This window comes from Nelusetta ayraudi, unplaced genomic scaffold, assembly GCF_046127955.1.
Source record: "Nelusetta ayraudi isolate G7.1 ecotype Tasmania unplaced genomic scaffold, CSIRO-AGI_Nayr_v1 ptg000002l, whole genome shotgun sequence".
NCBI classification, from domain to species: domain Eukaryota; kingdom Metazoa; phylum Chordata; class Actinopteri; order Tetraodontiformes; family Monacanthidae; genus Nelusetta; species Nelusetta ayraudi.
In genome coordinates this window covers 885,001-907,500 of record NW_027466052.1, presented here as the reverse complement: position 1 = coordinate 907,500, position 22,500 = coordinate 885,001, and the positions used below count along the sequence as shown (strand labels likewise).

The 22,500-nt window shown below is 46.4% G+C and overlaps 1 protein-coding gene across 6 annotated transcripts in view; it reads left to right on the top strand.

Moving 5' to 3' along the window:
• Positions 1-22,500, top strand: part of akap13 (A-kinase anchoring protein 13) — a 111,179-nt gene that overhangs the window by 68,508 nt on the left and 20,171 nt on the right. For 4 of the 6 annotated variants that reach the window (XM_076031066.1, XM_076030896.1, XM_076030984.1 and 1 more), the window contains exons 12-27: positions 3,625-4,004; positions 5,407-5,454; positions 6,401-6,463; positions 7,429-7,597; positions 8,015-8,117; positions 10,369-10,411; positions 10,737-10,848; positions 14,414-14,573; positions 16,390-16,457; positions 16,566-16,632; positions 17,589-17,739; positions 17,927-18,039; positions 18,224-18,370; positions 18,687-18,943; positions 19,032-19,157; positions 20,977-21,094. In XM_076031066.1, the coding sequence (XP_075887181.1) occupies positions 3,625-4,004; positions 5,407-5,454; positions 6,401-6,463; positions 7,429-7,597; positions 8,015-8,117; positions 10,369-10,411; positions 10,737-10,848; positions 14,414-14,573; positions 16,390-16,457; positions 16,566-16,632; positions 17,589-17,739; positions 17,927-18,039; positions 18,224-18,370; positions 18,687-18,943; positions 19,032-19,157; positions 20,977-21,094 (2,125 nt within the window). The remainder of the gene's footprint in view (positions 1-3,624; positions 4,005-5,406; positions 5,455-6,400; positions 6,464-7,428; positions 7,598-8,014; positions 8,118-10,368; positions 10,412-10,736; positions 10,849-14,413; positions 14,574-16,389; positions 16,458-16,565; positions 16,633-17,588; positions 17,740-17,926; positions 18,040-18,223; positions 18,371-18,686; positions 18,944-19,031; positions 19,158-20,976; positions 21,095-22,500) is intronic. The other 2 variants (XM_076031159.1, XM_076031230.1) reach the window with 2 other exon arrangements.

The following is a 22,500-nucleotide window of genomic DNA, read 5'->3' as shown; positions in this document are numbered from 1 at the left end:
TGGAGTCTGAGAGGAAATCTTCATTTTCAAAGATTAGATTTTTTTTTTCCTCCAAGTTGGAGAATAATGGTGCTGAAAACGTCCTCCTCAGGTCAGTGCATTGTACCGAGCAGCATTTTGTTCAAGCAAGTGTGATGTCTGTGCACCCGAGAGCAGTGGAACACAAATGTCCATAAAGGGCCATAAAGAGACAAAGGTTCATTTACTGAGGTTGGTCAGGCCACATGTGATAATATTGTAATATTCAAAAGACCTTTTCATTCAGGACAACAACAAAAATACAAACTAAAAATAACATTTAATGAATTCGTTTTTCTTTGCATTTTGGCATAAATTAAAATAAAAAGTTGAAAAAATAACAATACTATTAATATGTCAGGAGGGTTGTCAGGAATATATATATTTTTTTTTAAATGTGAACACAAAGAACCACAGGGAGGAAGGAAATTATTTATTATTATTTAATATTTCTGTTCTAAATTGAATTGAGCATTTTATAAACGTGTGAAATCGAAAGTTAAAAATTGCGCTTACACCAGAGTACTTGCAAAGTGGGGGTCGGTGGGGGGTGGGGAGGGGCACAGAAAATTATTGTTTGATCATTACTTTTAAATATAATCTGTAATAATATATCATATGATCGCCTGCCAGTCAAAAACACTGTTCATGGTGTTGAGTGTGTGACGTGCCTGTTTGCACTATTTATCAAGGCGATTTGCTCCTCAAGCTAGACAAGGTCGTGGAAAATGAACAGGTTTGTAACAGAGACGTAATGAACAGACAGACAGCTCAACTGTGGAAGACACTGCTGCAAAAAGACCTAAGAATTGTCCAAATAAAGTAAGAAAATATGAGGCAACATATGTTAAGTATGGCTTTATGGCCCTACAGAAAAATGGCCTTGATTATCGTCATGTTATTTGATTGTATTCTTATTCTAAAAACAGTGCAGCAATTATTGAACAGCAAATAAAAGTACGAAAAAAAAAGTTCTAAAAGTTGATATTTCGTTACACATTAGTGTGGCCGCTACCTGTCTGCATGCTCTGCAGCCGTGAGGACAGGGTGTAATATAAACACGGCTGCATTTGAGGTTACAAAAAAAAGAAAGACGCTCTGGCCAGACCGGCCATTCTGGATCGTCAGGGGCCACAAATGGGCGGTCGACATGGCGGATGGGGCCCACGAGCCAAGCACAGTGACTGTAAGGCGCTGGACCCGTTGCTCATTTTGCCCTTTTGGAACTGAGTTACTAATCTGCCCTCATTTAATGAGACACACTGATATGTTGTGACAGTACCTTATGGCTGCCAACACAACCAGACACAACATGTTTTCAGGTTGTAAAATGTCATAACACTAGATTTCCTCGTGCGAGTCAGCTAATGCTAGCCGACATTAGTGTTAGCCGTAGCCATCAGCAGAGAGCTGTTTTTATGTCAGCTCCTATGAAAAGGGCCATCATTTATTCATTTAATTAACACATTAAACCAACACAATACAGTATAATAATAATGACTTTATTACTTCCTCAAATCTTGTGAAAACATAGTTTTAAGTGCAGTGTCATGTAAATGACCGGAAGTCTAAAAAACAACAACATTCTTCTCCCCGTAGCCGACGTCATGTGAACTGCACACTGCATTGTTGAGGCCAAACTTCGGACACTCAAACACGTCCACGCACATATGAACTCTCGCGTCCTTTCTGTCCCAGAGGAAATCGTGTCGGCGGCATAAAGCCGATCTTTCATTCCCTGTTCTCCAACAGAGGCGTCTCTGTGCTCGGTTCTGGCTGCAGCTGGCAGCACAATGGGCCCAGTTGAGGCTCACACCTACAAATTAGCTGCTCTCAGATACCTGTGGGTGTGCGCGGAGCGGCTCTTTCCCAGCGGACCCAAGCCGGAGAGAATCTGGACGGATCTTGTTTGTTTTTGGTGGTGTTGTTCACTGCTAATACCGTAAAACTACCAGCTGGCTAACAGTGGCCTGTTTGTCATGAAGTGATTTGTGAGCATGCAGGCTGAGAACTAAAAGGCCTTCAACCGAAAATGCTTGAAGGTCTTTATATTGGGGACTCAGCCCTGTCTTACACCTGGACGTAAGGCCCTATTGTTCTTGTAATAGTTTTTTTTCCACAAATCTAAAGCTCTATATCACCTCCTAGAAACACTAAAATCACTCTAGCGGCCGCTAGGAATGTCGGAGAGACATGGGACGAATACCCACACATTTGTCTTATCAAGACCTGCAGTTCATACACAGTGACCTATGACCTCCGATATACTGGAAGTCTGCAATTTGCATATAGACCGCATAGAGCAAAGACGTCAAAGATGGAGCAGCACATCCAAGCTGTTTTAAAAACTTAGCCACAAATGCTAATACTGTAGCTTTTCTCCTCGTTATGGCCCCGCTGTGTTTCTGATTGACTACAAAATCACATTTTTATGATCCTCACAACCTTTCGCAAAGATGCTTTTTTTTTTCTTTCTCATTTTCACCCAGAAATATGCCCGTGTTAGCATTTTGCACGCCAAGTTTTAAAAGCGAAACCTAAGTGCCTGCCATCAGTCAGACACACAGACTCTGAGGGGAAGACAGCTGCTGTAGCTGCTTCTCGGACCTCAGTTTGCATCCCTCTCTCCAAATTCTCAGCCTCTGCCGGCTGACTGTAGCCGCTGTCACAAACCTAGAAAATAACAAAGACGTTTTGCCCTCTCCACAACTCCCTTTTCATCATGTCTATAGCAACTTGGACAACAATGGAAATAAAACTCATGTTTGCCTCATCAAGGGCTACAATTCACGCTAGACACCATTCACCCAAAAACAAAGCGGGGGTGCACAATTTGCATAATTTGCTTACAATTGTGATTCATGAACCCTTCTTCCTGCACACATTTGCCCCATGAAGCATACTCCACGGCTCACCAAATTTGCCACACAGGTCCAGACTGGTGAACCCACTGGGCTTGACAGCGGCACCTACGGAAAAAACAAACAAGCATTCAGCCTTCTCAGCAGGAATGTGGTAGGGCGATGGAATGAAAAATGACTTGTTTTTCTCATTGAAGTCAACAAGTGGTCCGCTGGCGACAGAGTCCTCAGTCCCTCAAACGCTGCTCGCAGCTTTAATTATTGTTTGTTTTAGTGTTAGCATTTTTATGAAGCATGTTTAAACGGCCTGTTTCACATTCCTGCAGGCTGAGTGGCTCTCGGGCGTTCTTCTACTCCGCTGCACGCTTTGCTGAAGACAGGCCGGTGGAGATGAAGTGCGATCAGCAGCAGTCTGAGGGACATCTCTTCTGCTTGATTCCATTCTTCTGCCTCGTTGTACAATTTGTACATGTGGCTGATGAAATGGTGTCGCTGGTTTCAAGCGCTGTTCCCCTGTTGCTGCGGCAGAATGCTTCCACTTCCTGTTTGCCTCGTGCGACCAGAGCAAAGCGCTGGCACGGGGGCTACAAGGCAGTTCCTGTTTTCCACTGTCTCACCACTTGAATTTAGCGTAGGCTAGAAGTTGAAATACTTGTTACAAAACTCGCCATTGTAGAATTTATATGCGTCCTCTTGTGCTGATGATGCTAACCGGTCTTTGTCCTATGCTCCTTTTCCTTTGCAGAACGATGAACCAGTGACAGGAGGAGACAGCACCAGCGAGGTCTCCGTCTCCTGCTCCTCCACCGACGACACAGCCAGCGTCTGCCCATCCAGCTCCAGTCTCGAGGGCAGCCAAGGCCTGGAATGCATCTGGAGCCCAGTGGAGGGCAACCGGATTGGGGCTGCCGTCGCTCCCGGACCTGACAGCGGTGGAGGTGGAGGCGGAGGAGGAGGAGGAGGAGGAGGAGGAGAAGCTGAGGAAGAGGCCAAAGACAGAGTGTCGGAGGTGCCGCAGCGCTCCTGCCTGCTGCGCAACAGCCGCCGCTCCCTCTCGCCTCTCCGCCGCCACAGCTGGGGGCCCGGCAAGAACAACGGAGGGGACGCAGAGATGAACCAGAGGAGGTGAGACCCCCGGGGGGCGCTGTTTGTTTAAGGAGTTTTATCGATTCCCAGAGTCGTCATTAGACGCGTCCCGCCTCACGCGGGCCAATTACTGAGACCGATGCCGAGCACAACGGCAGCGTGACCTTGAAGTCCGTTGCCTTCAGAGCTTCAGCGACCCGTGCGACTGAACGAGTCTCTGTTGTGTGGCAGAGATGTTTTTAAACACCCTCCAAAAATTGAAATAAATAAAAATACATTTGAATCACTGCGTCAGACCATCTGCAGCTGGTATTTCTATATATGCACGCTGAGGCGGACGCAGCCAGTGCCATGAGCTTTCATCGGAGGTCCCTGCTAAGTGCAGTCTCTTGGTGTAGCTAATGACATTATAAAGAAACATTTTTGCGGCACCTCTTTTTTTTTTGGGACGAGCACGACCTGGAGGGCGTCAGACGCATGCAAAGTGATTAACGCTAAATATTCAGAGGCCGCTTCCTCCCGCTGCTGAAAGTGCCTGCTGCGTGACACATAGGTACTGTGCAATATCTCTGATTGCAGAAGCATCTTGTGCATGTGGGGGTAATGAGGGAGGGAAGGGAGAGAAGGAAGACGAAGGCAATAAAAGTTAATTAGTCAGACAGACGCTTGCCGTCGCCACTTCCTGCACGATTTGGTCGATATTCCACACTTCAATTTGGAATTTAAATGCATTTTTTTTTTTGGGGGGGGTAACTTTGTAAATATTTAGCGCGCTGCCTTTCCAACGGTTGCAGCTGTTGACGTGTGACGGAAAGGAGTTTCTAGTGACACCAAAACTTCTCAGATGACATAAGGGAAAGCAATGAGTGAGCATGGGTCACACGAAAGACCAAGCTCTGTCTAATCCATTATCGATTGTTCATGCCTTTCAATCCAGTTACCTAGAGCATGATCAGTCAGAGTCTGGTTCCGCCAATTTTGAACGGTCCACATCAAAAGGTTTGACTAGAGCCACACAGTAGAGTTACACAATGACCATCTTTAGTTTATTCATGTGATGAATGATGACCAATAAAGATTAGTAGATCACATTTGTATTTAAAGCTTCCAGATCCAACTGATCACCTTGTTGCACACCAGCGGCGGATAGTCGGGCTTCGAAGATCTGCTCCGCTGTTCCTCATATCGCAGACAAGAGCAAATGTCCTCTATTGTGTTGCCATGCAGCCAAAATGCAGATCAGCAGATCCACTCCTGAAACGTAATAAATTGAGAGCAAGAATACACACACCTCCGTCTTAAAGTAGCTCCAGCTTCACCGCGAGCCAACACTAACAGTAGTTCGTCATCACAATGCTATCGATCTGCCTTCGCATCAACGCCTCAACTCATGTCGCCCGTCGTCCGTCACTCTCTTGTCTGTCTCGCCCACCATCTCCAGCTCCATCCGTAGCCCTGGTGAGGGGAAGCCCACCCTTCACAGGAGAAGGTACAAATGAATCACGCTTTGCCAGCTGTTGTGTTCTTGCGAATGTCTCGCTTCTAACCGAGAGGCGCTAGCAAACCCACGTAGGTGTTGCCCGGCGCTGATCTCCCGCTCCCTTTAAACGTGCGCTTGCTGAACGACCAGCGCTTTTGTGCCGCGTCCCCGCCAGGCAGGCCCGGCTGAAATATCTCCCCTTCCCCGGGTGAAATATACAAGAAATACTGTGGCGAAATAGATGGTTTAGATAAACACCGCTGTTTTCTATTGTGGCGGTAATAACAAGCAGCCGCATGGAAAGATGGGAGTTTATCTCCCGGGGGCTCGGAGGACTGTATTGGCTCAAGATTGAGAGCATGAGATTTTTTTTTCCTTACTCTGCTTTTAGTATAATAATATCCTGAAGCCATTTTTTTTTTTTTTTTTTTTTTTTTTTTCTTACTTTGAAAGCAGAATAATAATTCCATATTCACTTTTGGAGTGGAACAAGCTGTGCGCCGCCACCGCAGCAGTAGGAAGAATAGGGACTATTTCCGCCGGTTCAACTCCACTCCTGCAGAATTAACAACACAATGGGACGTTTGTGTAGCTAGGAGACGATGAACCCTCGCAGGTCAGCCGACTGTTGCGCTTTTGCTCTAACAACCCCGCTTGCTGCAGCGCTTCCCTCAATGCTAAACACCTGTGCTGCAACCGCCGTGCCTGTCCATTTGCTAACGACGGCTAATAGCGTCGGCTCACCTCTGTGTCCGACGTGAATCCGGACCGATCGGAGGCGTTAACGTGGGCCGTGCGCTCACTCACTCGCCGACGCCACGGCTGCCCCCAAACGTCTCCTTCCCTGTGTGTTTGTCTCCGTTGCTACATCGTGCCATCCATTCGCCCGTCCGTCCGTCCGTCTGTCCATCCATTGATCTCCATCTCCATCTGTCTAACCCCTCCGCCCTGCTAGCATCAGCTGGTGTCCTTTCGATGCTCCCTTCAGTCGTGGTGTGGAAGTAGTTAGTTCCCTCAGGTACAGTGTGTGTGTGTGTGTGTGTGTGTGTGTGTGTGTGTGTGTGTGTGTGTGTGTGTGTGTGTGTGTGTGTGTTTCGCTGACCTCATTTGAATGGCGCCTGCATTTACATGCAGTTTGATTTGCATCCACGCCTCTCGAGGGCGCACACACGCCTGCGTGCTTGCATTTTCACACCCCTGGTCAGTCAGTCAGTTAGTCAGCCAGTCAGTCACTTCCTCGGTGGCTCACCTTCATCAAAGGGCCACGGCAGCTTGCCGATGCTAATTGGTTCGCTGCACCCAGGACCATTTGCCACTTGCTGGATATTTTGAAACAGGTCGTAAAAAGACAGGCACACACGGCTCCATTCACAGCCCACGGGACAGGTGAGTGCTGCTACAGTCCACACAGGGCCACTGACAATCACCCAGTCACGCTTCTCGCCGTCCGGTTTAGCTCAGCTCAAGTTTTGGATGCGTTTGCAAGATAGCGGAGCGCCGCGCAAAGCGAACGGGCCAAGAGATAATAGAGATTTACGGCCGGGGCTGTAACTTCTTCCCCAGTCGGTTCTGCCGCGAACAGAACTGCGGCGGCGGCGCGGCATAGCTCATCCTGAAATGTGGCTGTGGTCTTCCTCTCCATAATCATTGTATTGGATTTTTCAAGGCCTCTTATTTCCAGTCATAGATCGATGTAATTGGGTTTGTAAATCACGGCCGCGGAGCTCGCTGTGCTGATGCTGATGTTGGAAGTCATTCGGCGCCGCTCGCGCTGTAAATCTGACTCCGCAGCCCAGTGATAACTCAGCAGACTTAAACGCTGCAGAGGCAGCCGCGCGCGTGTGTGTGCGTCTGTGCGTGCGTGCGTGCGTGCGTGTGTGTGTGTGTGCGCGCGCGTGCACACGTGTTTCAACAGGTGCAGTTGTGTGTGTGTCGCCGGACCGCGCTCCTCAGCTCACCTCTGATTGCCGTTTGTCCACGCAGCTACAGCCTGGAGGGCCTGACTGGGGTCCAGGAGGAGCTGCGGGGGGGCCCCGTCATGCAGGGGCCTCGCATCCTGGAGCCCCGGCAGGACAGCCTCGACAGGGGCTCCCTGGTTTCTCTGACAGAGGAGCAGGAGGACCCGGTGGAGAACCGCAGGATGCACGACCTGGTCAGAACACACACACACACACACACACACACACACACACACACACACACACACACACACACACACACACACACACACGTAGATAAAATCACACCAGTGGAAAAAGGTTTACTTTTACGTGAACAAGGGGCTTGTAGTTTTGTAGTTTGGGAATTGGTAAGAGTTAATAATCACCACTGTCCTCAGGCAGCTTCTCTCCCCTCACACTGAATTAAAACAACCTCAATCACATTTCATTTGCGTAGCTTCCGTGTTAAACGCAGTCCTTCCCGTCAGCAGCTTAGGGTTTTAATGCCACCGTAAAGTTTTGTTCCACATTATTTCTGTCCTGTTTAATGTTTCCTTTTTTTTTTTTTCTTCTTTTTTTTTCGCATTGCGCTGCCGCCTGACCTGACCCCTACGTGTCACACGCCGCAGAAGTCGAGGCGGTACCGGCCCCTGCGGAACAGCTGTCCTCAGATGAGCTTGCCCCTCACCAAGTCCGTGTCCATGCTCGCCATCAGCCAGAGAGACACCGATGGTGAGTGAGCTTTGAGGGTGGCGTCGCTGCTTTCACAGTCGCTGTGCAGCACTGTAACCAACTCGGATCACTTCCTACCAACCAATAGGGGAAGTCTTTAGGGTGGTTGGTTTGCAAAATGAATAGCTGGAAAGGGTCCACGAGGTGAAATATTAATTTGAATGCACTGGCGTGCTCTAATTTTATCACTTTATGTTTAAGGTACAAAGTCCAAGAGACAAAGTCAACCACCTGTTTATCCCAGCACAAGCGTGATCAGCTCATTTGTTTGCGCTGGCACGACCCAGGGTTCAGCTCTCAACCATAACCATAACCAAACCAAGCGGGTCTGAAAATTATATACAATAATAATGATTATTTATAGGCAGAACTGCTGTCTTTTTCGGAGTGAGATTTTATTTTCAGCGCCGATAAATTCACCTCACTGTGTGTGTGTGTGTGTGTGTCCGTGCTGTGGCTTTCTTCTCTCCCCTCTTGCTTCCGTGGCGGCAGCGGGACGCCTGAGACGTAAGAGGCGAATTTCCTTCTCTTTCAGCCTTTCCCCCCTCCTCACCAAATCTAAGTCTCAGTTCGTTTACTGGGGCTCCTCATCCAGTGATGATGAGGACAATCTGAGTAAGTAACGTAGCTGCGAGCCGACCCCGCTCTAGCCGTGATGTCAGATTCCCCAGCTGTGTGTGGCTGACCCTGTTAGACTCCGTCACGCTCACTGGCTCACTGTAGGACTGTAACCTTTGAGTCGTTTTGATACAGTCAATCATGCGGCTGTGCGCCGTGAAAACACAAATACAAAGGATTCTTTTAAACACCTCAGGAAAGAGGTTTCAGCAGCTTTAAGTTCAGTGTGACCTTTTAGCATCTCCAGTTCATTATTTCCCTCCTTTTCTCTTCTGGTTTGATGTACGTCAAAGCCTGATCACGACTTGATTTCCCATTAAAGCCCCAAAAGTTCAGCTGGAACAAAACCCGTCACAAGTAACTAATTGCTCATAGTGGAAATATGCAAATAACTTTAAGCCGCAGCAAAACCGCCGGCGTAAAGAAGCAACTCCTCACCCCCGCAGCAGCCTCGCCTTGACGATTCCAGCGGTTTTAAACGAGGCCGCTGCCTCCCTGTGTCCTGCAGCTAGATGAATATTTAGCCGACCTTCCCTCGCGTTTGTTTGTCCTTTCGCTAAAATAAAACCCCGAGTCGCAAGACGGGAAGAAAGCAAGGAGGGAAAAAAAAAAGTAAGTGTGGACGCCGGCGGCAGACTAAAGATGCCCCCCCCCCCTCCAGATACATGTGAGGCTGTCACCTTCAGTCACACACAACTGAACCTGCTCTCTCTCTCCGTATCTCTTCCACATCTCCATTAGTGCTCTCTGCTTCCCGCACTGTGTTTCTGGCCGCTCCGACAGGCCAGCAGTTTGCCCTCAACATCTTTTCTTTTTTTCTTTTTTTTTCTTTTTTTTTTGGTTTGGCTTTCCGCCGCAGAACACGTGAACGCTGTCTATGTCTCTGTGGACGTCAGGGCGCGGCAGAAAAAGGAGTGTTTGGAAGGAATCAGAGGTGTTTGCTTAAAGAGACACGGCTGTGTTTAACTCTACCAAAAAAAAAAAAGAAAAAGAAGAAGAGGTGCTGGAGCTGCTGCTGCAGCTACAGTGCTTATCTGGCAAGGAGCGGAGCGCGTGTTTTCATTTTATCTCTTTATGCTAAGTGCGCTCTGCTTGCGAATTCAATGAAGTCCACGATTAATTGAACTGTATCCAGCGCCTAGCCGTAACCACATTCAGGAAGTCCATCCTTAATCTGGGAACAGCTTGACAGTCGTTCTTCTCTATACATCACCAAGACGGAAAACGGGTTCTTCCTGCTTCCTCCCACAGATTATGCTAACTGAGATCGCTAAAATTTCAAAGTGTGAGTGTGACTTCTTGTTCATCTGTGCGATAAAATGACGTCTTGTCCACGGTGTAGCCCCGCCTCCAACCCCGGACAACCATGTTAGGCTCCAGTAGCCCTGATGCATTCAATTGTTTGATGGTTTCTGTCACTGGTAAAAATCTGTTTTGTCTATAATGTTTTTTTTCTTGTTTTTTAAATGGAAGTCCTGGCTGACCACGCGCCTCTCTCCCGGTATTTTTCGGGACGGCGTCACGATGTGGTGCCGAGTGTTATTAAGCCGCTGCCAGAGAATTTCCACTTGTGGTTTGAATAGAAGGGAGGAAAAGAACGTGCGCCTCTAAATTCTCTCCCGCTCTTTTGCAGGTATGAGGTCGTTTTCCAGCGCCTCTGGGTCAGTCGCGTACAGGTCAGCCCACTTCCGCGCACGCACACACACACACACACACATACACACACACACACACACACACTCCCATAAAATAAATCCTCAGGTTCTTTTTATTGCTGCGGAGATTCTTCCAGGTCAGAGTGGAGGCCCTCTAGCAGTTCCATGGTTCTCCATGGAATTGTTACATTGCAATCTCAAACTATTTATAGAATCGCGCAAACAGGGGATCCTTGCGAGTCTGAACAATTCTGTAAAAGAAATATATATACATATATGTATATATATATATATAGATATATATATATATATTTATATATACGTGTATTTTGTGTGTGCGAATCAGCATATCAGAGGAGGAACCCGGGCCTCTTCGGACCGACACTGAGGGTAAAGGCGTAACCAAGGTCAGCCGGACCTTCAGCTACATCAAGAACAAGATGTACAAGAAGACCAGGGTGAGAAAACATTTTCTTTTATGTCAACCCGTAAAGAGATTTAAGACATTTTTTTATTTCATCATATCATTGAGGGCTGAATTAATGCATAGCTGAAGAAAAACGATCCCATCTGTGCATAGACTGCTGCTCTATAAACCTCGCTTTTACTATGCACTTATTTTTTTAACCCGTGGCCGGAGAATTCCCCTGTGAGAAACAAGGCCCGACCGGCCCTTAACCCCCACCCCACTCCCCACCCCCGTCTCCCATCCTCCCGCTTTCATCTTTCCACGATGAGAGTGGACGGCACCCAAGTTAATGAACCAACGAACACCAAAACATTTGGTCCTGACCAGGCCGCTCTCCACCTCACTCTGCTCCACGTTCTCACACTTTGCTGGAGGGAGCAGTGATGTCCTCCTGCTGCCTTCCAGACCGCTGAGAGAGGAGCTGGTCTTGAGGAGGTGGGATTCTGCGTCTCGGCTGTGTGACTTCTCCCTTCGGAGATCCCTTGAGGTTTTCTTGTAGGAAGTGAACCATTTTTTTTTTTTTAGCTACAGATGTGTGTGTGTGTGTTTTGAGCTGAGGTCACTCGTGATCTTTATCTCTCACGCCATGGCAGGTTACATGTTAGTCATCTCCCATTTCATCATGACAGATGGCCAGTGTTGGCGAGTAATCTATTACTGAGTAATCCACTACTGTAATTAAACTACTTTTTTTGTAGTAACAGAGTATTGTAACGGGATTACTGTGGCAAAACTGGTAATTATATCATAATTACATTAACAAATAATGATTCCATTGACGTTTTGCGAGCTAAAATTGTCTGAAATGTCTGAACTTTAGAAAAACAACCGAAAACAATTACGTCGCAGATTGATGATGCAGCCGTGCATGCGCAACGTGGGACCACGCACCACAACAAGCACGGCAGCGGCAAAAGAGAAAACAGCAACTGCGTTTGTAGCTGGAAATACAAACATTATTTTGAGTTCATCTCGTCCAAATCACAGAATATTGTGGTTCGTTGCACACTTTGTGCAGGAAACAAGACGTCCTCAAACTTACTTTATGTTACTCTATCTTTTTTTTAACTAAAGTAATTAGTAATTGGTTACTTATGAAACAAAGTAGTTAAAGAAGTAATTAGATTACTTTTTCAGCAGTAATCAGTAATCAGTAGTTGGATTACTTTTCTGGAGTAATCCCACCAGCACTGCTGATGACAGCCCTTCCTCAATCTGTCATTTATAAATAAGCAAAGCTTTTGACGTGACCACCTCCTGTTGTGATTTTGAAGTACTGCAGGGGTTCACTGTAAACGAGCCTTCTACATTTCCGCGAAATGGCAAATGTCAGCATTTATTTTTTCATTTTTTTCAAGAACACTGATGTAATATGCTATATATAAAAAATACATAGTCAAATTTGTGTGTGCTGCCCGTAACTGCAACGCTGGCTGAGAGACACACGGGTGAAAAGGAAATAAAACAGGAAGTCAGAGTTGGCTCAGGCCCTAGAATCGCTTCTCCAGACTCAACCACTGCTTTTAAAGAGACAGCAACCCGGTCGCGTTTCACAACTGATCGACTGCTCCGCCAGTTTCGGGATCAATTTGAGGAATTTTTTTTTTGCGTCTTATTTTCAGTTATCAACACCTTCTCGGAAGTGTTTTCTTCACCTCTGGGTTCAGATGAGCCGGATGAGACTTTCTCAACAGTTTTTGCAGCGACTCCCCCACTGAAGGTGTTCGATGTCACGGCGCTGCGGAAGAGGATCTAGTTACTGCTGTTTTGACACAGCGTCTGTACCCGACCAGTGGGGTCATTGCAGTAGCACCACATCCTGCAGCGAGACCAGTCACTTCCTTATTTCTCCTCTCCCGATGGAGCCTCTCTGCAGCTCATAGCTCGAGCCGCTCCGCCGCAGCACCAGGGATGTTAGACGGGAGATGCTCTTGGAGACACAGCTTCTCTTTGAGATGGAAAGGTTGGCTGGAGGTAGGCTGACAGAGTGCTTTGGTCTGCCATCAGGCCGCCTTGGGAGAGACTGTCAAATTATCATGTTATAGTGACTCGTGCTCCCCTCCGGGCTCATGTCTCTTTCCAGAAAAGTCATTGCCTGTTAGAGCGTTTTTTTCACTCGTGTGTCATTTTTGTCTGAATCTCCGTTTGAAACGTCAATACCTACCAGTCCTACTGCTGTAAAGTGCTTGTAGCCAGAAAAAAAAGAAGCGGAGAATTGTTATTGGTTCCTCTTTTTCTTTTTGTTCCACTATGTGAAACCCTCAGTTTTGTTTTGCTTTTGTTTTTGTTTTTTGCAGATTCAAACACATAAGTAGAGGTGCTTCAGGTGAGGAAGCTCAGGCCGGTTACAAATACTCTTGAAGTCTGTTTGATTTGTTTCACCTCGGGTTAAAAAGCAGCCCCTGCAGGAAGTGAGATGAAGTGCGGAGGCTCACGTTGGCCGTTTGAACGTGCAGGCTCCCTGCGGTACACTCAGTCTCGAGGCATCTCAGAGCAACGGAACAACACGCGCTGCTGTGCATGTCAGAGCTCTGTGGTCCCCTCAAACCAAGAGGCCCAGGGCTGCCCATTAAAATGAGCTGGAAACTCCATTTTCCCATTTCCTCTGGCTTTTGGGCGGAGGCTCTGTGATGTAAATCCAAAAAGAATAAGGGCTCTGTTCTTCTTGGCGTCACTTTATGGGATTTTGGGAATCAGATCAGTGTCGGGAGATGACAACAAATGGAGATGACCTCGTCTATTAACACAATGGCAGCAGAAAGAGAGCCCTGTTTGGAAAGGGTCAAAGGTTTGAGTCCCAGACAGTGTGACGCTCGCTCGCTCTCAGCAGGCACACATCCGAAAATCTGTTTTAGCTACTTGTTCATTATGCGACGGTTGAAGTAAGAGCCTCGCGCAACACAAGTGTAATATGAAAAATTGATTTTCCGTGTGTGAAAGTAGCCATCAATACATGGTACTGTACTGGAGTATCCGGTAGTAGATTTCAGTTTTATTCGCAATAATCCAACAGTCAATAAACAACGTTTGCTTTCTCCTGATGACAGAATTTCATGTCAGCAATATAATAGTAATACATTACTTAATATGCATAACTTCCCAGTTGGGTCGCGCAATGAATTCTGATTAAATCTTAATAAGTAAATTGCCTATCGCTGAGACCATAGTAAACCTAATTTTGTCACAATAAATGAGAGGTTAAATCAGAGTTTTATAAAGCGTACAACATTTCCTTGAGCAGTGATTTTTAACAATAATGTGTCCCTGGAAATGCCAAACATTCAGTCTTTATTCCTTCAGTGACCTTACAGGAGTTCATACTGAAGGATAATTCAAAAGCAAAAACCGATCCCTCTCCTGCTTACGATGATTTTGGTTGCACAGGTCATTGGAGCAGCATTGCATTCCCCAGGTTGTGATGACACCGTTACCTTTAACGTTGCATCTAAAACACACCTTCGTGAACGGATCTGCCCGTGCTGGATTTGGATCAAGTCGATCGTGGCAGTGAGAAGTCTTGTGTGATCTGACCCTCGGTGTTTCCGCCCGTGCAGGAAAAGGACCGAGATAAGAAGGAAAAGGAGAAGGATGCCAGGGAGAAGGACAAGAAGGCCATCAACGGTCACCTTTTCACAGCCATCAGCTCAGGCCAGGCCACCCAGTGCTCTCAGTGCAATAAGACTTTCAACAACAAAGAGTGCTTCCACTGCTCACGTAAGCCTTTCTCTCTCTCTATCTCTCTCTCTCTCTCTCTCTCTCTCTCACTCTCTCTCCCTCCCATTGTCTCTGTCAGTTTTTGCTTTTAAACTTCTCTTCAGCTCTCGTTCGTGTCGTTGCTGTTTATCCTTCTTGATGCATTATTTCCATTCTCCTCATTCCATATTGTTTTCTGAGCTGAGAATGTTTTTTTTTTTTTTTTAAAGTCATGTTTTATTCAGCCCCAGCCTTGCAGTATCCAAACGAGCATGAGCCATTTAGAATCATTCAAACTTGGCCGAAGCAATTCCACAAATACTTGGATTATTAAGCAGTAAAGCTGCCTGAAAGGCAACTGTTGGTTTCATTGTTTTCCGCCAGAGCGGTGGAGCAGCGCCCTAAAGAGGATGTAGTTTATTGCACAAGCGTCTTGGTGCAATCTCGCAAAAAAAAAAATAAATAAATAAATAAATTAAAAAAATGCCTGAAAGAAGAAGAAACCAGCCCTGAAAGTGATCCCAGCGTCACGGAGCTGCGGCAGATCGTCCGCGGGGCCAAAGCAGCCGCAGTTAGTTGCCTTGAGTCGGTCTGGTTTGGATTGCTGGAGCCACGGACGACTGAGAGCTTTAATGAGGGATTTTTTTTTTTTCTTCACCCCCTCCTCTCTCTTTGCAGATGTTTGGCTCATTGGACGGACAAACAGAGTGATCCTTTGTCTGAGATTAGCTGGAGTTAGTTGGACTCCCACAAAAAAAAAAAAAAAAAAAAGAACCCATAAAATTCCCAATAAAAGCGTTAAGGAGGAGGAAAACACTGCAGGGATTCGAGCTGCTTTCACTGTACAGCTCATGACTTGATCTCTGACATAACCCATCACCATCTTTAATACACAGCTTTCTTTTTTTTCCTGTTTGAAGGAATACAGGCAATTCAGGTGAAAGTAAAGTGGAATTTCTTTAGCTTCAAAATGGAGGCTGGAGGCTTTAGTGGTACTTTTTTATTTTGTGTGTGTGTGTGTTTTTCTTTTTCTTTTTTTCTCAACTCGACTGAGGGTCGGATGTTGTGATGTAACGCCAGCAGCGGAAACATTGTGTGCAAGGCGACGGCATCTTTCGGTGGCTTGCGTTTCGCTTTTTTCACCGTTGCCTCTTTGCCGCCGCGCGACACTGAAAACAAAGTGCAGTCTGCACAATCCTGTCGGATTCTCTCACACGTGGCCGTTTCTCCCTCCTCTCCTCACCTCTCCTCTCCTCTCTTCTCCTGCTTCCTAAGCAGTCCGAGAAAAAAATTGTTTTGTTTTTTTTCTTTCTTTCTTGTGGAGGTGCACAACAAGCACAAGACGTTTCAGCTGTGGCAGAATCGCGCGCGGGGGGGGGGGCTCGGGTGGTCTGGGGGGGGCTCTAGTCTGGGATTGGCTGACGGTGATCGCGTCACGGAGCCAATCTTAGTTTTTTGGTTTTGTTTGTTTTTTTCCTCTGTCATGCACAATGACCTCTGGCTCCATGGTGATTTGGGAACGTTTACATAATTTCAAAAAATTTCCCATGCCACTCTGTGTTTATGTGCTCGCTTGCGTGCGCGCGTGTGTGTCATTCCTCGGCCCATTGGCCCCCACCCACCTCCCCCCTCCCTTCCCTTCCTCCACCAGCAGTATTACCCTTCGATTGCATCACACGCTCAGCCCCAGTCTGGCTTTCATTAGTGGCCTGGTGGAGTTTCCTGGCCAGCTCAGAAGACCAGTCAGAGTTTCTATCCTCCACCATTACACACACACACACACACACACACTGTCGTGCAGGACTCACCTCGCTTTTCTCTCTCTCTCTCCTTCCAGACTGTAATTCCTCCGTCCATAAGAGCTGCAGGGACAGCCTGCCTGCTTGTGCCAAGGTGAAGATGAAGGTAAAAGTTCCCAGAGTGGCCCCGGCCGCTGATCCTGCACCAGTAGTTGTCTCCATTGATTTGAAACTCCTCATTCCTCCTCTCCTCTCCTCTCGTTTCTCTGGCCAGCCTCCCAAACAGCAGTGTGCGGTACCAGATTCGAGCTCTCTCCCCGCAGTTACGATGAGAAACAAATGTGAGTGACTCACACGTCCAACTGTCTGCATATTCAATGCTTGAGCGTTTTTTGGGTTTTTGTTTTTTTTAATACACTTTCCGTCTGACTTTTTAGGTGCAGTGCGCCGTCATTAGTCATTATGTATATGTCCTGCATACTATGGGATTTCTGGGCAGTTGTAATGATCAAGGCAGCAGATTCTGGGTTTTCTCAATAGAAAGTGACCCAAGTATACTTCAAAAGTACACATGTCAATAAATATATGCAGAATTTAGACCGCTTGCTTACATAACACTTGAGGTGTTTTTCTCCTTTCTTTGTTTTTCACAGCACTCATGCAAACACTGTTTTTTGGACATCTGTAGTCTCTCTTATATGCCAAATACAGACAGGCCGTCGAGATCCACTAGTCAACTTGTCAACTGTTAGTAAATGTAAAGAGTGTCCGCAGGTAGAAATACAGAAACCAAAATTGTCGAGAATGGAAACATCGAGAGTCAAATAAACAGAAACACTCACAGGCTTCCTCAAATACCCTTTTAATCCCCCCCCCCACCACTGTTGGGTGTTTCCTGCTACTCTATATTTCTTTTTCTATTTGTGCTTATGATCACTGACTGGTGGTTAAGATCAAGGCCTGCCGTACCCAGGAGTGCGGCGGTGGGAAAATGAATCACAGCCTTATACAACAAAAGCACAGAAAAGAGCAACACAGCATCTGTGGCTTTGTTTCAAGCTGTAAATCCTCACAAGTTCAGCGTTGTTTCTTTTGTTCGCTCTGCTTTTGGAAAAGGCCGTAATGCAGATCTCTTGCATTTGGGGTTTACTGACTGGAATCAACATATACTGACATATGTTGTTATTTACATTCGCTAAGAGATGTGATCCCATTGCAAGGTACCTGTATTTGACAAAAAGAAAATAAATGTGTGGTGGCGCTGTGAAGTCATCTTGTCATCTTTCCTGCGTCTCAGGCGGAGGGACGAAGGAGCGTCCCTGGTCGGCCATCCTGTCACCTGAAGAGCACTCCTCTTTCACCCTCCCTCCACCGCGGAGAGCCACCACCATCATGGCTTTCCATGGCAACAACCTCTCCAAGAGTCTCTCCATAAGCAACATCGCTGGGTGAGCTGCAGCCAGCATCTGTGTTTTTTGGGTTTTTTTGACCCAAATAAAAGCATTTTGTTCTCAATGAAATATTTCTGAAGCCTCTGCTCTTTTTTTTTTCTTCATTAAAGCCATTGCCAGTGTGCGTCACAATGACGTGTTCATTCATGTTGAATCTTTTTTTTTTTTCTTTCTGTCCGACCAGTCCGGTGTTTGAGGAGATGCCTATTAAAGGCCTGAGGTATCTCTCCCAATCAACAGACTCCCTCAATAGAACCAACCAGGTCACAGAGTCCATGGAATCACTCACTGACGAAGGTCAATACACACACACACACACACAAAGTAGTCAATTTCTTCCCTACTACAAAAACAACTAATGAAACACAAGAATTTAGAACATATTTAACTGGTTTAATGCATAAGTACAAATTTGATTGATTGTATAAAAACAAATTTACTTGAATTGCTACTGTCATAAAGTGTAAATTGTGACGTACAGGGACAGAGATGATGGACGGCCAGCTGATGGGGGAGTTTGAGGCCGAGGCGAAGGACCTGGAAGCCGACTCGTGGAGTTTAGGGGTGGAGCAGCAGTTTCTGCAGCAGCTGGACAAGGAGCTGGTGAAGCGGCAGGACGTCATCTACGGTGCGTTCAGTCAGGGCATTTTAAAGGCAGCACGCAGCCAAGTTGTGGCCTCGGCCTCTCAGCCGCTAGCCTGCAATGTAATTAAATGCAAACATCCTGTTTTTGTTTCCAAAGACCAAAAGATGTGTCTGGCTTTTGATTAGAATCTATGTGTGGTAATCACACTTGATTGAAATTACCCCGCAGAGCGACGCCGAGACAAACATCTGCATGCATCTCATGAATGCTATACAGCTGCTGTCAATCCCCCATGCATAATTTTGCAACTCGGTATCACTTCCTTTTTTTTTTTCTTTTTTTTTCTCGCCTCCTTCAGAACTGATGCAAACAGAGATGCATCACATCCGGACGTTGCGCATCATGTCGGAGGTGTACAGCAAAGGCCTGCAGAAGGAGCTGCAGATGGACGTGCCGACGGTGGAGAAGCTCTTCCCGGTGCTGGATGACCTGATGGATTTCCACACGCAGCACCTCCTCCGCCTGTTCGAGAGGAAGCGGGAGAGCCAGCTGGAGGGGAGGAGCCCTGATGGAGGCTTCATCATCAACAGGATAGGAGACATCCTGGTCGCCCAGGTAAGAAGGATCAGGGGGGGGAGGGGGATGATTCGTCTTGACGTTCCGCCGCTTGACCCGCTGCTGCTGCCTTTCGTGTCCGTCTCAGTTCTCAGGGTCCAACGGGGAAACCATGAAGCGGGTGTACGAACGGTTCTGCAGCCGCCACAACGAAGCTGTGAACTTCTACAAGGACCTGATGACCAAAGACAAGCGCTTCAAGGCCTTCATCAAGGTACGACAACAAAAACACCACAATCGCCAAGGCCTTTTTATTTCATATGAAGTCAGAAGGAGATCAGAGTTCTGCGTTTCCAGCCGATTAAGGGCCTGTAAAAATAGATTGTTGAGGCAAAGCGGGCCAATCAGAGTTGTTATGGTTCGACATTGGTCCCGGGTCACCGCCTTATGGCTGGCTGCTGTCCACCACTGGGTTTAACAGAACCCATGACAAACTCAGCCAGGGTTGAATAGGGAACTTAGTGGAATTTGAGTTCTTCTTTGATGCGATGTGTCTATAGTTGTGATGAAACTGCTGCTGGTGCTGCTGCTACGTGAGTGTTGACTAATTCTCTGTGGCCACACTTTACAACTTGCAGCTTGTTCTTCCTGTTCCCCGTCATTGCTTTTCAGACTGTCGGGTCAGTGAGATGAATGAGGTGGATTTCAGAATTGCAGCCTGACTGATCCAGCCGCTGCCTGCCAAAGCAGCAGTTTATTCAGACAAAATGTAATGCCATGTTATTGTCACTGCGCAAGGAATGACGTTATGCTAGCGACATGGATACACGGCCTCGATTTTGTATTGAAAGACAGCCCATCCAGTGCATTGTCCTCTTCTTTTGTCCGCTGTCCTCTGTGTGTATTAATGAATTGGAGCACAGTTCCCCAAAGTCAGTGGTCAGCATTACAGTTTATATCCAGCAGACAGTGGGCACCTTCACACCTCGTGTATCAGCGACGCTGCTTTGACGGGTCTGTCGGCTGCAGTGACAACGAGGCAACTTTCTAACCCACAGACGTTTAAGTAAACCTGAGAGCCCTGATCCAGTGATCTGATGGACCAACGGGTTTCAAATCATTCAGAAGGTCCAGCGTGATTCTCCTCTCCTTAGGTTTTCCCCTTTGTACCATTGACGTATCCATGTTAATCATGTTTCAGTTCGCCTTTAGAGTTGTTTGCGGTATTTATGCAGTATTACTGCGGTATAACTGAATTTCCTACGGGATTAATAAAGTATCTATCTATCTATCTATATCTCTATCTCTATCTATCTATCTATCTATCTATCTATCTATCTATCTATCTATCATTTACTGTGAAGTATTCAGAGTGATATCTGACAGCGAAATGCATCGAAGATTGTGTTTCTCGCGCTGGCTTGTGTTCAGTCACAGGTCGTCGTTGTTGCTCAATAAACGCACAACATGCTCTACTTCCCGTGTTAGAAGAATCAGAAGTTTAATTCGAGCCTCCTTCAGTCTACGCGTCATTGTGTCCTTGTGAAAGGAGCTTAATGTGACTGCCGCTGATTGGCAGGTTGATGCACTGCAGAGCAGCCCTCTGCCATCACTGCTTGATTGCCTGCGTGTTGTAACACCCCTCCATCGTCGGTACGAGAGCGGCACACTTTCCTGTTTTTATTCTATTCACGGACCACCGTCACGGTGGTGCTGCTGATAGCGCAGCTGCCTTGCAGCGAGGTGGTTGTGGGTTCACTATAGCGTCCGCAGTGGTTCTCCTCAGGTCTCCGTGGCTTTCACAGTTCAAAGATGCGTACGTTGGAGTCTGGCAACTCTCGGTTCTCCTGAAGTGTGAGGGTGAATGTGTGTTTGTCTCCATGTGTCCCTGCGATAAACTGGCAACCTGCGCGGGGCGTCACCTGCCTTCACCCTAAGACAGCTGGGATTGTCTCCAGCACAGCTTCTGTTATCTTTTACCATCAGTCTGCTCTTCAATGAGCTCCAAAAAAACAAAAAAAAACAAAACAAAGCTCATCCACTGTGCCTTTTTTGTGAGTTCTCACTAAAGTACTCTTATTTGTTTTCCCCAGAAAAAGATGAGCAGCACCATTGTGCGGCGGCTGGGTATCCCGGAGTGCATCTTGCTCGTCACCCAGAGGATAACAAAGTACCCGGTGCTGCTTCAGAGAATGCTGCAGCACACGAGAGGTGAGCTCTCCATCAACCTCTCGTCCCTGCGGGATTGTGCTGCTCGAGAGGACAAAATAACACAAAGCCCTCTCAAACTTTAAAGCCAGTCTTCGGTTTAAGTCGTAAAAATCTGTGTTGCTCTTTGCTCGGTCACCACGGTAAAAGTGCACTGCAGGATTAACCAGGACAGTACCACACTTCACATAGATCCAGTTGGGTATAAGTCGTTAAGATGGTCAGAAATTAAATTTGGAGTGAAATTATTCCTGTTATACTTAAAGATTATAAAGTTATATACAAGTTACTGGTATGAAAACAAAACCTCAAGTTTCAGTGTTGTCACCGTCTTTACCAAACTCAAAGAAAGAATGTTTGCAGCATACAAGGTCTCAGCCTAGCTGCTTCAATTCCCTTGTTGGTATTTATCCACTCTATGAAAATATTTTAACTCCTATTTAAGGGCCAAGTGCCTCCTTACCAAGATATTTCTGAACATTTCACACTTTTATTTTGTTTTATTTTAATTTTATTTTGAACTTTTTATTTTGGTTTGCTTGTACTTAAGTATACATATATATATATAGATATTTATATATATGTATATACATATATATATATGTATATATACACACACACACACATACATATACCTTTTGTTATACAGCTCACCTTTTGTTAATTTTTCTTTTGTGCCAATGTTATTGAATGTCAACAAGCAGATCAATCTGCTTCTTGCCTGCGAGAAAAATGTTGGGTTATAAAACATTTCTATGAAGCCCATCTGAATTCTTGCATCTTGAGCTACTTCATATAAATCCCACATAATTAGCCACATTCCACTTATTATAGGCAACATCCCACATCGGAGCACGTGTTTGGAAATCATTTTTTACTCAACAGCTACAGTCGGACTGTTTTGCAACAGGGAGAACAAGAAAAAGGCAGGATTAAAAAAAGAAAAAAAAGTGGCGACAATGTTTTACGACTTGTCGATTGCGTCGCTTTGATGCACGGAATTCCCTGTTTTGGGACCGTCGTCCGAATCCGCGCTCCCGCCACGCTTCACGTGTGAGCGCGTTGTGCAATAGCGGTGGTCTGGTTCGAGTTAGGGGTGACTAGACAAGGATGAAACGTGCTCGTGCAGAGGCTCGTGCCTTCGGCCCTCCTGACCCTCAGTGATGTAACACGCCAACACAGTTTTCCCTGCAGCACCGGATTGTTTTTCCGCAGTAAAACCAGGCAAATATTCCAGTTAGGAACGATGATGTGGAAATGGTATCACATCCTGGGCCCAAAGCAATCATTTAGTCTGTTTTGATGGCATTACGAGTCACGTGCTTATACACCCCTTTGTTCTCTCACTCGTATTGTGTGTGAGGAGGAGTTAATCTAATCTCAAATCTCTTTTTGTTTTTTAATTCTTT